Raw genomic sequence first — 12,857 nt, forward strand, 5'->3', positions numbered from 1 at the left:
AGCACTCTTGTCCTCTTTTGTTTCTGGCTTCTGAAAAGGTAACAAGGCTCTGTCTTGGCCTCCTCCTCTCCCGCCCCGCCCTCCAGGCCGGACAAGGCCACAGAGGATGAAGGTGGGGGCGGAGGAAAAGAAAGCAGAGCCGGCCAACCTGGTTTAGTTTTCAGTTTCTGCTGCTGGACTGAAACCTGACACCATGAACTCTTGCAGGTTTTCTAAAGCTTTTAATTCTTTTACTACCTGAATAAAATGTACAGATTACTCCTTTTTCCCAGAAAGACAGAGAAAGAGAGAGACAATCAACATGAAGAAGACATCATAAAACCAGTAAAAACAGTGAGGAAAAGAGTTAAGTTTTAAATGGGGAAGAGAGAATAAGGAGATGCTTTACAAGCTGAAATACCTTTCTGTTAAAGCTATGGAGATGGACAATAATAGCTTAAAAAGATTCCTTTAATTCATGACAGAGTATATTGGGAGGAATGGAGTGTTCAAAGTGTGGATTTTTGAGCAAAAGAGAGAGTAATTGTGATACAGTGAGTTGCTGGAACTGGAATAAAAATTGTAAAATAAACCCAAAACTTACTTTCCTTTGAGATCTCACCAACAGACAGAAGACTCTGCATCGTTGGATGGCGGAGTGGACTTCAACATTGGTAGCTATAATCCCCTTACTCTCTTTCTTTGTGCTTTGCTTATTCCTCTTTTCCCTCTATCGCATATTAGTGCTGATGAGCACTCAGTAAAGTGTGTTCTGCTGTTTGAGTCCCTGGTTTGCTGATAATCTTTTGTACTCTGCGATCAAATAAAAGAGTCACATCACGAATCCCACCTTGCGGATCGTGACATAAATTGGCATCATGGACCAGGCGGCTCCTCAAGCGGCCGGCCGCTCGGCACGGCGGCAGCGCCTGCGGGGGCTGAGGAGCGGGCCGACGGGGCCACCGGCGGCTTGAGGCTCGGTCTCCTCCCTTTCCGAGGAAGCTTTCTCGCCGGCGCTCTCTCGGAGGCTTTCGCTCCGACGGCGGCTTCCTTCCCGCTCGCCCCCAGCCGGCCCCACCGAAACCTGCAGGCGGACGGCAGCCCCGCTGACCGAGCCGGCCGGGCAGAAACCGAGGCGGGAGCAGGGCCGCCATCTGCTCGGGCCCAGACGCGGGAGGGAGCGCCGCCGGCTTCTGAGGGCTCCCTCCTTCCCTCTCAGGGAGACGCGAAGGCGGCGAGGCGCTCAGGCCGATAGGGGAGAGCCGCTCGACGCGTCACACGGCGGCCCGCCGGCCGACAGCAGGTCTACCCAGCGGGCGGCCGACAGCAGCCACCAAAGGCCGCTCGCGTGCCACTGGGCTCCACCCCAAAGGCCGCCAACTGCCGAGGGCCGCTGTCCTGGTTTAGGGCAAATTTGGGAGAAAACCTCCAATGGGCCTCCCCCCGGGAAGCAAACCCAGGTGGCCCTTTTCTCCCACGCCTCAACCGGTTCGGAAGAGATTTCTCTGAGAGAAGTGGAAAAATCCTGTTTATTTCACAGGCACAGCTCTACCCAGCACAAGAATGAATGATATCAAATTACAAAACCTCTCGCCATTCAGAAGAGATGACAAACTTCAGAGGGTCTCTTTCCTGTGGGTGTTCGCTCTGTTATCAGTCCCTCTGGTGCTGGAAAATGCCGCTGCCCAGGCTGGGCTCCCGGTAGTCCACGGGTGCAAGCTCCCGGTGCTCCCCCGAGTCCCCAGTCCAGAGCAGGTTCGATTCGTTTCAGAAAAAGGGAAAGAAAACAGTCCAGGAAGACCTCTCTGCTCTGGCTAGTTGGAAAGCCAAGGCGATCTGTGTCTTGTGTCTGTCTGTGCTGTAGTCAAAACTCCCGATGTGTGGGGAGCAATTACAGTCTGATAACAGACCCGGTGCTTCTTTTCCACTCACTTTTACTCTTAGATGGAATTTTAAGAATACAAAATCTGTGTCTGGGTTAGGTGGACGAATGGGGATACAATTTAACATCATAATCAACCCAGGACACGGGGGGTCCCTCAATTTTTTTTTTCTGGAGGTTCACCCCCTCCCCCAATATTTCCTCCATCCCCCTCCCCCCAAACTGAGGTGAGAAAATGGTTTCTTTAAATTTTTTCTGGCTTTTTTTTTTTTTTTACCTTCCCCCCCCTTTTTTTTTCCTTTTTTCATCTTTTTATTTATTTACACTTAATTTGGGGGGCCAAGGGGCAGGAATTTTGGGGTGGGGTCACCTGGGGGGACAGGAAGCAGGGAGACCCCCCTCCCCAAAAATACGGGAAAAATCCTGAGATTTCTGGTGTTTCTCCCCCCACCCAAGGTATGAAAAAATTTATGTTCTCAGATTTTTGGTGATTTTTGGGGAGAGAGTTGCAGTTTTGGTGGAGGTTTTGGGAAGGCTTGCTGTTTTTTGGGGAGTTCTCCCAGGATTTGGGGTGGAATTGGAGAAATTTGGGGGTTCAGGGAGAAATTTGGTGTTTTGGGGCGAAACTCTGAAGGTCCTGGGGGGAATTTTGGGGTTTTAGGGCAAGAATTTAAGGATTTTTTTCTAACATTTGGGTGTTTGGGGAGGAAGTTTGGGGCTTTGGGGAGAACTTTGGGGTTTTTAGGGAGAGGATTTGGGATTTGGGGAAAAAAATTGGGGATTTGGGGGGGAAAATTTGGTGGTTTTGGGGGGAAATTCAGGGGTCCTGGTGGAGTTCTGATTTTGGGAAGGGGATTTGGGGAGGATTTTTTGTCTTTTGGGGGAATTTCCATTGATGGGGAGAGGTCCTAATCCCAGTGAGGAGGGGCATTTTGGGGAGGCCTGAATTTGGGGAGGGGTCTCAGGGAGGATTTCTGATTTTGGAGTGAGATTTGGGGGATTTTCCAGCAATGGGGAGGTGTCTTGGGGGTGGGATTTGGGGAGGGGTCTCATCAGGGCACCATCCTGAGCTGGAAGCGGGGGAGATGTTGGGAGTGGAATTTGGGGAGCGTAATAAATGGAAATGATTTGTGCTAATTAAATTGTAACTATTTGGAAAGTTATTATTAGAAGCAATCAAGGGAATTGGTGATACAAGGCAGATGTACCCCTTTGCAGATGTTACGTGTTGAAATTAAGGTACAGGATGTAGTTTTGAGGTAAGTGGTGTCCCAAGAAGAAATCAACCTTGAGATGGATAAAGTTGGAACAACTTTAGGCATAGGCCTGAAGATTATGAAGTGTAAGACTAATTAGTGGAACGCAATGCTTATTTACATAACACTTAGTACACATGCAAAACCGGTAAGTTTATCCAGAGGACAATGAGGATGAGCGTAAGCCTTCATCCAAAATACCATCGAAAGGAGACTGAAGGCCCCCTAGCAACAAGTGAGGCTTGCGCCATGAAGAATAGTGATGTAAAATTAAAGAATCAAAAACAGGAGGAGACTTAGGGGAAACATGAATGAATATGTATAAGCATACAGTATATAAGTTTAGTTTGAATTGCTTTGTTTTGGTACGTGAGGCAGGGTGAGAAGCCCTGCCCATACCCCAGTCAGTTTTGCTCATGCTTTAATCATACTCAATTACTAGCAAATTATATTCACATATATATATATATATATATATATATATATATATATATGAAGATATTCACTAAATTGTACTCTTTTACTGAATTGTTTTCCTTTTATACTAAATTTCTATTCAATCCACTAAATAGTATTATTTTATTATATTGCATCCTTGTATTCAATTCACTCAGTTGTATAATTTTTTCCCTTGTTATTTAATTGCTGTTAATTCAATAGATCTAGTTGTCTGATTTTAATTTCATTTACAACAGCACCAAGAAGAAAAGGGGCTTACTGAGAGCAAGCAAACTTAATCCTCTGCCAGGACACAAATTTAGAGGGCAAAAATTACAAAACCCCACAGCATCAGCCCAGCTTCCCAGTGAGAAGGGTTGGAACTCTCTGCCCTCAACACTTCCCCAGCAGGTTTACAAAGGTAACTGGGATCTAAGCTGTGCCCTCTGAACCAACAGAGCCAGCCTCCCTTCAGGCTGAAAAGCCACGGCCCCAGTTATAGCCCTGGGTGCCTCCTGTGCCCCAGAGAATGGCCCGGCTCACCCGGCCCAGCCTGGCCCGAGCAGCCCGGACTGGCCTCAAGGGATGGGCTCCACGTGCCCGCTGTGCCCACAGGCCGGGCCCAAGGGCTCACAAGAGGCTTCCTCCCAGCTCTGCAAAACCTTGGCCAAGACTGTCCCCTTTGCTGTGCTGAGAAGAGTAAAAAACCCTCTCAATTTAACCCCACTGCACTCCTCATGGGGAATCCCTGCACACCTTAGGAGAGAGCCCAAATTTGCCCTGTGTGCCTCATGAGGTGCAGGCCCAGGTGATGCCACAGAAGGAAATGTGCCCTCACAGCCCAGGGACGCTCAGCACGGGCTCCCCAAGCCCCTCAGGGCCCTACCGCTGGTCACGGCAGCCCCTGCCTGGCTCCTGCCTGCCCACACCATGGTCAGCCCTGCCTGCTCCTGGACATGGAGCTCAGCCAAGGCTGGTGCCATGTGGGCTTTGCTGGTGGTACCAGCCAGACACTGGGGTGACAGCTCCATCTCTTTATTTGAACAAAAAACATGGGCCAACCCCTGCTCTGGTGTCGCTGCCTGCTCGGCCCTTCACGCCCCGGCTAGCTTGTGCCAAGCGTCGGCGGCAGGAGTGGGGAACCAGGTGAGCACTATGTGGCTCGACCTGGAACCTCTAGAGCTCCTTTGGGCTTGGGCTCTATAGTATGCAGGGCGACACGAGGTGAAGTAAAGGGAGAGAGAGTGCTCGGAGTCCTCCAATTTCCCAGGAACAAGTTTATTCCAGCAGGTGCAGGGAGAAGGCGATGAGGGACAGGGCTGGGATCTCGAGGAGAAAGTCCGAGCCGAGCCCCTGGGCACCTCTGTGCGCCAGGTTTTAAAGCCCGTGGGCGGCTCATACAACAACCAATAATATTGCAGCAGGGGAGGTGTTGTGGGAAGGGGTTACAATACACAAATCCAATGGTAGGGTCTTGGGGGAGGTAGGATAGCTATACAACCAATAGGGCATCGAGTAAGGGATGATGAGCAGGGAAGGAACCAGAACAAAAGGTGTGGTGTACATAGATTGATAGGGCTTGGGGGTAGGACCAAAGTGATGGATGGGGAACAATCTGGAAAGAGGGGAGAGGTTTACAATGACAGACAACTGGGAACAAACTATATCGGGATAGTGGGGAGTAACTGGGGCAAACCAACTCTAAACTCAATGAAGGTGAACAAACATACTTAATGAAGGCAAACTAACAGGTGGCAACACTCTGGTGGACAGGGGCTGCCCAATTTCAGTCCTGGCCAGGGAACAGGGCCAGGGGGCTCAGGGGCAGAGGGTCTCGCTTGGGAGGTGTGGGTCTTGGGATGCCCTCAAGACGGGGATGCAGCTGCAGCACAGCAGATAGGGAGAGATGTGGAGAGCGAGGATAACAGGTCAGCTTCTCAGACACTGGAATCTTTGGCTGCTCTTCTGAAGCTGCAGAGGTGCTCCTGTGGAGAGAGGAGGTGGCTGAGGCCCCCAGCTACTGCTGGCACTCAGGGACCCTCCTGAACAGCAGGGCCCAGAGCGGCCAAGGCTCCCCAGCACCGCTGGAGCTGCTGGCACAGCTTGGCCCAGCTGGACAGCTGCCCCTCAAGGCCCCAGCGAGCAGGGGATGGCTCTGGGCAGGGTCCCTGGCCAGGAGCGGGCCCCAGAGCACCTCTGCCTTTCAAGGGCAATCTCGTCCCCGCTCTTTCTCCTGCCCACCTTGCTTTGCCTCTGCCCGCTGCTCCTGGGGCTGCTCTTGGCCAGGCAGCCTCAGTGGCAGCCAGCACTGGCTGCAGCCCCAGTGGGATCCCCAGGACAAGGCCCAGCAATTAAGAGGCCAATGAAAGGCCTGGGCAGCAGCAGAACTCTCAGCAGAGTTATTTGGGCAACCAAGGCCTACCCACAAGTGCACAGCAGCCTCACTGGGAATGTTTCCTGACTATGAGCAGCCTTTCAAGAAGCTGTTTGAGGCTGAGATCGCAAAACACTCACCGTTTTCCCTTCCAGCAATACCAGATTCCGGCACAGCACATCATCAGGAAAACTGCTCCACCAGCCACAATGGCCATTAACTTAATCAAACCATCTGTTCCCTGGTAGAAAACTCTTCTCATGCTCTCCCAGATCTTCTGAGCATGTGCTGTGGTGCCAGCTGCATCTGTGGGAGCAATGGGCAGTGTGAGCCTTTGCTGTGCTCCACTGCTGAGCTGGCAGCACGCTGGATACAGCCACGACGTTCTCTGTTTCCCCCAGAGCTGGGGCCTGCAGGCACCTTGCCACCCCTTGGCACGAGACTGCTCAACCCCCTGAGCTCGAATGGCACAATTTCTCTGTGCTGTGCTGGTCTTCTCCAGGCAATACTTGTCAAAGACATGGATAAGGATCAGGAAAATGCCCACGGTTTTGGAAATGCTCCAGGGCCACCCCTCTTCCAAACAGACCCTAAACCTGAACTAGCCTGAGACTGGAAATTTTCAGGGGATCTCAAGGTGTGCATGCCCCATGGTGCAGTTTGGGTTCCCTGTCACCTGATGCCAAATGCTTTCCTGCAGAGGCTGGGGAGAAGCTGCAGCCAGGCCAGGCTGGGAAACAGCCCTGTAGGCCATGAAAGCAGCAGTGGGGCAGCAAGGCTGCCATGGATCCCTTCCTGCTGTACCGGGCACGGCGTGTCCAGATGTGCAGAGAAAGCCCCTGGCTGCTGAGTGTCAGGAGGAGGCTGAGGGACATGGACCCACCATGGCGTCCCTCCAGATCATTCAGGATTATGTCCAGGTATTTGAGTTCCCCCATTGCTACATTACTATCTCCTATAGGTTTGTCCTTCTTTCTCAGGGGACCATTATATAAAGTATTTGCATTTCTCAGGAATGGATCCCACAGAACCAGTGGTCAGCCTGTGGGATCAGCAGGGAGGCACCACACACCCCAGCGATGGGAGCTGGGCTTGCTGGCAGAATTTAGCTCAGGAGCTGGGAAAGTCCTCCCTGCAGACACACCTATAACTCAACAGCCACAGAAGCTTCAGTCATGTCTGCTGATCTGCACAGGCAGCACTGAGCCACAGGAGCAGTGAGAGGATCACGCAGGGTGAGGGCACAACCATGCACGGCTCTGTCCTGGCACCTGCAGAGATGCCACCGTGGCCGACCCTTGGGCTCTGAGCTGGCGGCTCTCCCAGGGGGAAAGGCCTTGACCTACCCTCAGAATCTTCCTCATCATCAGGCTCAGTAACTGATATGGATGGGGAGTCCGGATCATCTTCATCATCAGGTTCATCTGCAAAGAAAGTCAGGACAGAACAACTCCCGTGACACTGCTGAAGATTCTTCTTCAGGCTGGAGTGGCAGTGAGTACACCCAGGTGACTGCTGCCCTCCAAGGCACTTCCTCATCTCTGCTTTCAACTCAGTAGCAAGGGCAGGGGGACCACGTGCCTGCAGTGGGCCCACAGTGGGATGGAAGGAGCCCCTTGCACGGCAGTCAGGGGAGAAAGGACTCCCTGGAGCTGCCAGCAGCTCTGAACTGAGCCTCAAGCAGGGCCAGGGCTTGGCAGCTGGAGCAGGAGCATCTCAGGTTCCCTGGGGCCAGAAAGGAGCCACACAAGGCAGAGCCCCAGGGTACAGCCCTGAGCCCAGCCCTTCCCTCTCTGCTCTTCTCCGTGGCTGTACAGAGCACACGGAAGGAGACACTGGCATTACACACAGGAAGAGGATCGACAGCTAAATGCTCCTTCCTCCCACTGACAGCAATGCTGTGGGATCACTCAGGGCTCCAGAAGGGAGCAGGGCAAGGTTTCCAGAATCCGTCAACCTTCAGACTCTTGAGGGAAATGGCACATGAGTGAGCTTTTGCCACCTTGACACGGATTGTTCTGTGCGGAAAGGGACATTGAGAACTTGCCTCCAGCATCTGGCAAGGTCTTCAAACCACCATTTACCAGCACTTCCAGATGCTCCATGTCACCATGCCAATCTAGAAGGGAGAACAGATCAGAACCATTCCATGGTGTGCTGGGATCCCTTTCTGCCTTAGGGAACTGGGCACTGCAAGGAGGTCACGTAAGGCCGTGGGAGCCAGATGTCAATGGACATGGCCAAAGCTGCAGAGAGGCCTGAGGAAAGCTCTGGACTGGCTCTGGACATTCTCAACACCTTTTCCATGCTCTGTGCAAAATCCCTGAAAGGCAGGCACTGCCAAGGAGCAGAGATTTACATCTGAAGCCTCAGCAGGGCTCAGGCCCAGAGGCACAGCAATTACCTCCTGGGACTGTGCCTGGCATGGCCTCCCTTCCTGCAGCAGAGGCTGCCCATGAGCCACTGCTTCCTCCGGGAAATGGCACCTTCACACAGCCTTTGGGTTCATCTCTGGAGGAAGGAAGAGCCACAGCTCGATCAGATAGAACCATTCCCCATTGAGGAGGTGGCATGTTCAAGTGGCAATATTTGTTAAAGTCATGGTTAAGGATCAGGAGAAAGGCCAGGTTATTTGGGCTGGCCAGGGCCCTCCCTCCTCCAAACAGCCCCTACACCTGATCTAGCCCAAGACCGGGAAATTGCAAGGGATCTCTGGCTGTGCATGGCCTGTGCTGCAGTTTGGGCCCCCTGTCAGCTGATGCCAAATGCCTTCCTGCAGGGACTGGGGAGAAGCTGCAGCCAGGCCAGGCTGGGAAACAGCCCTGTAGGCCGTGAAAGCAGCAGTGGGACAGCGAGGCTGACATGGATGCCTTCCTGCTGTGCCAGCCATAGCATGTCCAGATGTGCAGAGAAAGCCCCCGGCTGCTGAGTCACAGGAGAAGGCTGAGGGACATGGACTCACTATGGCGTCTCTCCAGTTCACTCAACATCTTATCCATGTGTTTGGATGTCTCCAGCGACTTACTATCCTCTGTAGGTTTGTTCCTCCCTCTCGGAGAACCTTAACAGAAGGTATTTCCATTTCAGATGTATGGATCCCATAGAACCAGGGCTCAGCCTGTGGGATCAGCAGGGACACACCACTCACCCCTGTGATGGGAGCTGGGCTTGCGTGCAGCAACCAGAAAAGGAGCTTGAAATGTCCTTGATGCAGACACACCTGTAACTCAACAGCCACAGAAGCTTCTGTCACCTGGTTTGTGACAGGTTGTCAATGATTATTTCTTGTTGGGACAGTGAGAACATACCTGCATGGGGCTCCAGAGGCTTAAAATCTTCATGCAGCCAAGCTGCTGGAGGAGCCTTCCTACCACCCTCATCTGGAAGGGAGCACAGATCAGAACCATTCCATGGTGTGCTGGGACCCCCTTCTGCCTTAGGAAACTGGGCACTGCAAGGGGGTCGGGGGATGGCCAAGGGAGCCAGATGTCAGTGGACATGGCCAAAGCTGCAGAGGGGCCTGGGGAGCTCTGGGCTGGCTCTGGACACTCTCCACCTTCTTTGCAGGCCCTGTGCAATATCCCTGGTGGGGCAGCGGCACCAGCCCAGGGCCCAGGGGCTCTCCCTGCCACAGAGGAAACCATTAAGCCCTGGGCCAAACTGCAGCATTCAGTGCCACAGACATCCCTACCTCCGTCCTGCCCTCTCTCCTGCCCTCCGTCCTTCAGCTGGGACAGCTCCCCCAGCCCAAGGGGACAGAGCCAGGCCCTCTCAGGGCACACTGGAGCTTTACCCTCCCCTCAGCCCTTTCCCCACCATGGGCATTCCTTGCAGCCGCTGCCAGGTTTTGGGATGTGTCTCCCATGGAGGGACTTCAGCAGAACTGCTCAGTAGCCGAGTGCCCTGAGCCTGCTCAGGATAATTCCTCTGCACTGTGCTCACAAAGCCAAGCAACAGAGATGGCAGCTCAAGCCTCAGCAGGGCTCAGGCCCAGAGGCACAGCAATTACCTCCTGGGACTGTGCCTGGCATGGCCTCCCTTCCTGCAGCAGAGGCTGCCCATGAGCCACTGCTTCCTCCGGGAAACGCTGCCTTCAGCACAGCCTTAGGGTTCATCTCTGGAGAAAAGAAGAGCCACAGCTGGATCAGGTGGGGCTGTTCCCCAACAGGAAGGTGGCATCTTCAAAAGGCAATACTTGTCCAAGTCATGAATAAGGTTCAGGAAGCCATCAAAACTTCGGAGCCAGGCGAGAGCCTTCCCTCCTCCAAAGAGCCGCCATTCCACATCTACCCCAAGACTGGGAAATTGCAAGGGATCTCTGGCTGTGCATGGCCTGTGCTGCAGTTTGGGCTCCCTGTCAGCTGATGCCAAATGCCTTCCTGCAGAGGCTGGGGAGAAGCTGTAGCCAGGCCAGGCTGGGAAACAGCCCTGCGGGCCAAGAAAGCAGCAGTGGGGCAGCAAGGCTGCCATGGATCCCTTCCCACTGTGCCAGGCACGGCATGTCCAGATGTGCAGAGAAAGCCCCTGGCTGCTGAGTCTCAGGAGAAGGCTGAAGGACATGGACCCACCATAGCGTCTATCCAGTTCACTCAGCATCTTGTCTTCTGTGGGTTTATTCCTCCCTCTCAGAGAACCTTAACAGAAAGTATTTCCATTTCAGATGAATAGATCCCACAGAACCAGGGCTCAGCCTGTGGGATCAGCAGGGACAAACCACTCACCCCCGTGATGGGAGCTGGGCTTGCGTGCAGCAACCAGAAAAGGAGCTTGAAATGTCCTTGATGCAGACACACCTGTAACTCAACAGCCACAGAAGCTTCTGTCACCTGGTTCGTGACAGGTTGTCAATGATTATTTCTTGTTGGGACAGTGAGAACATACCTGCATGGGGCTCCAGAGGCAGAAAATCTTCATGAAGCCAAGCTGCTGGAGAAGCCTTCCCACCACCCTCATCTAGAAGGGAGCACAGATCAGAACCATTCCATGGTGTGCTGGGACCCCCTTCTGCATTAGGGAACTGGGCACTGCAAGGGGGTTGGGAAAGGCCGTGGCAGCCAGATGTCAGTGGACATGGCCAAAGTTGCAGAGGGGCCTGGAGAGCTCTGGGCTGGCTCTGAACACTCTCCACCCTCTTTGCAGGCCCCATGCAACATCCCTGGTGGGGCAGCGGGACCAGCCCAGGGCCCCTGGGGACTCTCTCCCATCCATAGAGGAAACCCTCCCTGAAGCCCTGCGGAAAACCATCCCCAACGCTTCCCAGGGAGAAGGAAGTGCTGTCTCAGGAAAGGGAAGCCAGGCCCTGGGCTCACCTGCTCGCCGTGCTCGCCACGGAGCAGCCTGGGCAGCCCTGTCAGGCAGGGCCACTGCCAGGAGGAGCAGGAGGAAGAGGCGCAGAGCAAAGGCCATGGTGCCTTGCCCACTGCCAGTCCTGCAGCTCTTGCTGCCACCACTGTCCTGACACCGCTGTCCCAGTGTCAGCACCGCTGCTGCCGCCGCTGCTGCTGCCACAACAGTCGTGGTCAAGGACTGACTGCTCGGTCCTTGTGGTGCTGTGCAACCACGGGGCTCTGGGACCTCTGTGACCTCAGAGCCTGCTGTCACCTCAGCCTGCTGTCACCCCAGAGACTGCTGTGACCTCATGGCCTTGGCTGTACCCCCCGAGTGTACTCCCATCTGTACTCCAAACTGTACGGGACTGATTGTAAATATTTGACTTCATCTAAGGGTCATTGCTAAACAAAACCTTGGTTTTGCCTGCTGACATTGCTGGTCATGTTCTGTCCCATGAGATGCTCTTGATGGTTGCCTCTTTTCCTGGGCATGGCACTGGAGGAGGTCCAGGCCCAGGTGATGCCACTGAAGGAAATGTGCCCTCAGCCCAGGGACACTCAACACAGACTCTCCCAGCCCCTCGGGGCCCCGCTGCTGGTCACAGCAGCCCCTGCCTGGCTCCTGCCTGCCCACACCGTGGTCAGCCCCGCCTGCTCCTGGACATGGAGCTCAGCCGGGGCTGGTGCTGTGTGGGCTTTGCTGGTGGTACCAGCCAGACACTGGGGTGACAGCTCCATCTCTTTATTGGAACAGAAGAGCTGTGTCAGGCCCTGCCCTGGCAGGAGGGACCCACCTTCAGTCCAGGCCACAGAGCAGGGCGGGTCCCTTCAGGGACACAGGGCCTTGCTTTGGGTGGTGGCAGCATCTGCACAGCAGCAAGCTGGTAACGCAGCTGTGACAGGGACATCACGTATGGGCATGGAGATGTGAAATGTGTGGTGCAGGTGTCCCTGAGGGAGGTGTTTGGCCTTTCCTGTGAAGCTGCAGAGGGGAACCTGTTGAGAGAGGAGATGGCTGAGGCCCCAGCTGCAGCTGGCACACAGGGACCCTCTTGCACACTGGGAGATTCTCACTGTGCTCAAAGTTTCCCTCTGAAGACTAAGAGGTGAATGTGGATGGGCTTAGCAACTGGTCTGCAGGCCAAACAATTGAGGGAGCAAAAGAAGAAATTGAGAAAATACAAATTTATCCATAGCAAGGAAGAAAGCAAGGCCGTTAGCATGGAAACCAATAAAAAGGTGCATAAGACGTATTTGCAGTGGTAATAAATGGAATTGGTTTGTGCTAACTAAATTGTAGCTGTTCTTAAAGTTATTATTAGAAACAATCAAGAATCAGTGTTACAAAGCAGATGTGCCCCTTTGCAGATGTTACATGTCAAAATTAAGGTACAGGATGTAGTTTAGAAGATAAATGGTGTCTCAAGACCAAAATGGCCTTGAGATGGACCAAAATTAGAACAAATTTAAGCATTGGACGTAAGGACTAGTAAATATAAGGCTAATTAGTAGATTAATATAACACAAGGCTTAGTACGCACATACAAACCTGTAAGGTTATCCAAAGGACCATGAGGAAGAGGAGAAGCCTTTGCCAA

At 53.4% G+C, this 12,857-nt stretch overlaps 1 protein-coding gene across 1 annotated transcript; it reads right to left on the minus strand.

Moving 5' to 3' along the window:
* Window positions 1–4,817: 4,817 nt before the first annotated feature.
* LOC147645907 (uncharacterized) lies at window positions 4,818–11,457 on the minus strand. Its single transcript, XM_086874099.1, has 12 exons — window positions 11,239–11,457; window positions 10,811–10,882; window positions 10,651–10,722; window positions 10,498–10,563; window positions 9,939–10,046; window positions 9,238–9,309; window positions 9,078–9,149; window positions 8,892–8,990; window positions 7,977–8,048; window positions 7,276–7,353; window positions 6,070–6,235; window positions 4,818–5,540 (listed from the first exon to the last, which is right to left on the minus strand). The coding sequence occupies exons 1-12, from the start codon at window positions 11,333–11,335 to the stop codon at window positions 5,342–5,344; spliced, it is 1,173 nt and encodes a 390-aa protein (XP_086730225.1). The 5' UTR covers window positions 11,336–11,457; the 3' UTR covers window positions 4,818–5,341.
* Between the last annotated feature and the right edge of the window lie 1,400 nt (window positions 11,458–12,857).

The sequence above is a fragment of the Cyanistes caeruleus genome, unplaced genomic scaffold, assembly GCF_971803275.1.
Source record: "Cyanistes caeruleus unplaced genomic scaffold, bCyaCae1.hap1.1 HAP1_SCAFFOLD_144, whole genome shotgun sequence".
In the NCBI taxonomy this organism is placed as follows: Eukaryota; Metazoa; Chordata; class Aves; order Passeriformes; family Paridae; genus Cyanistes; species Cyanistes caeruleus.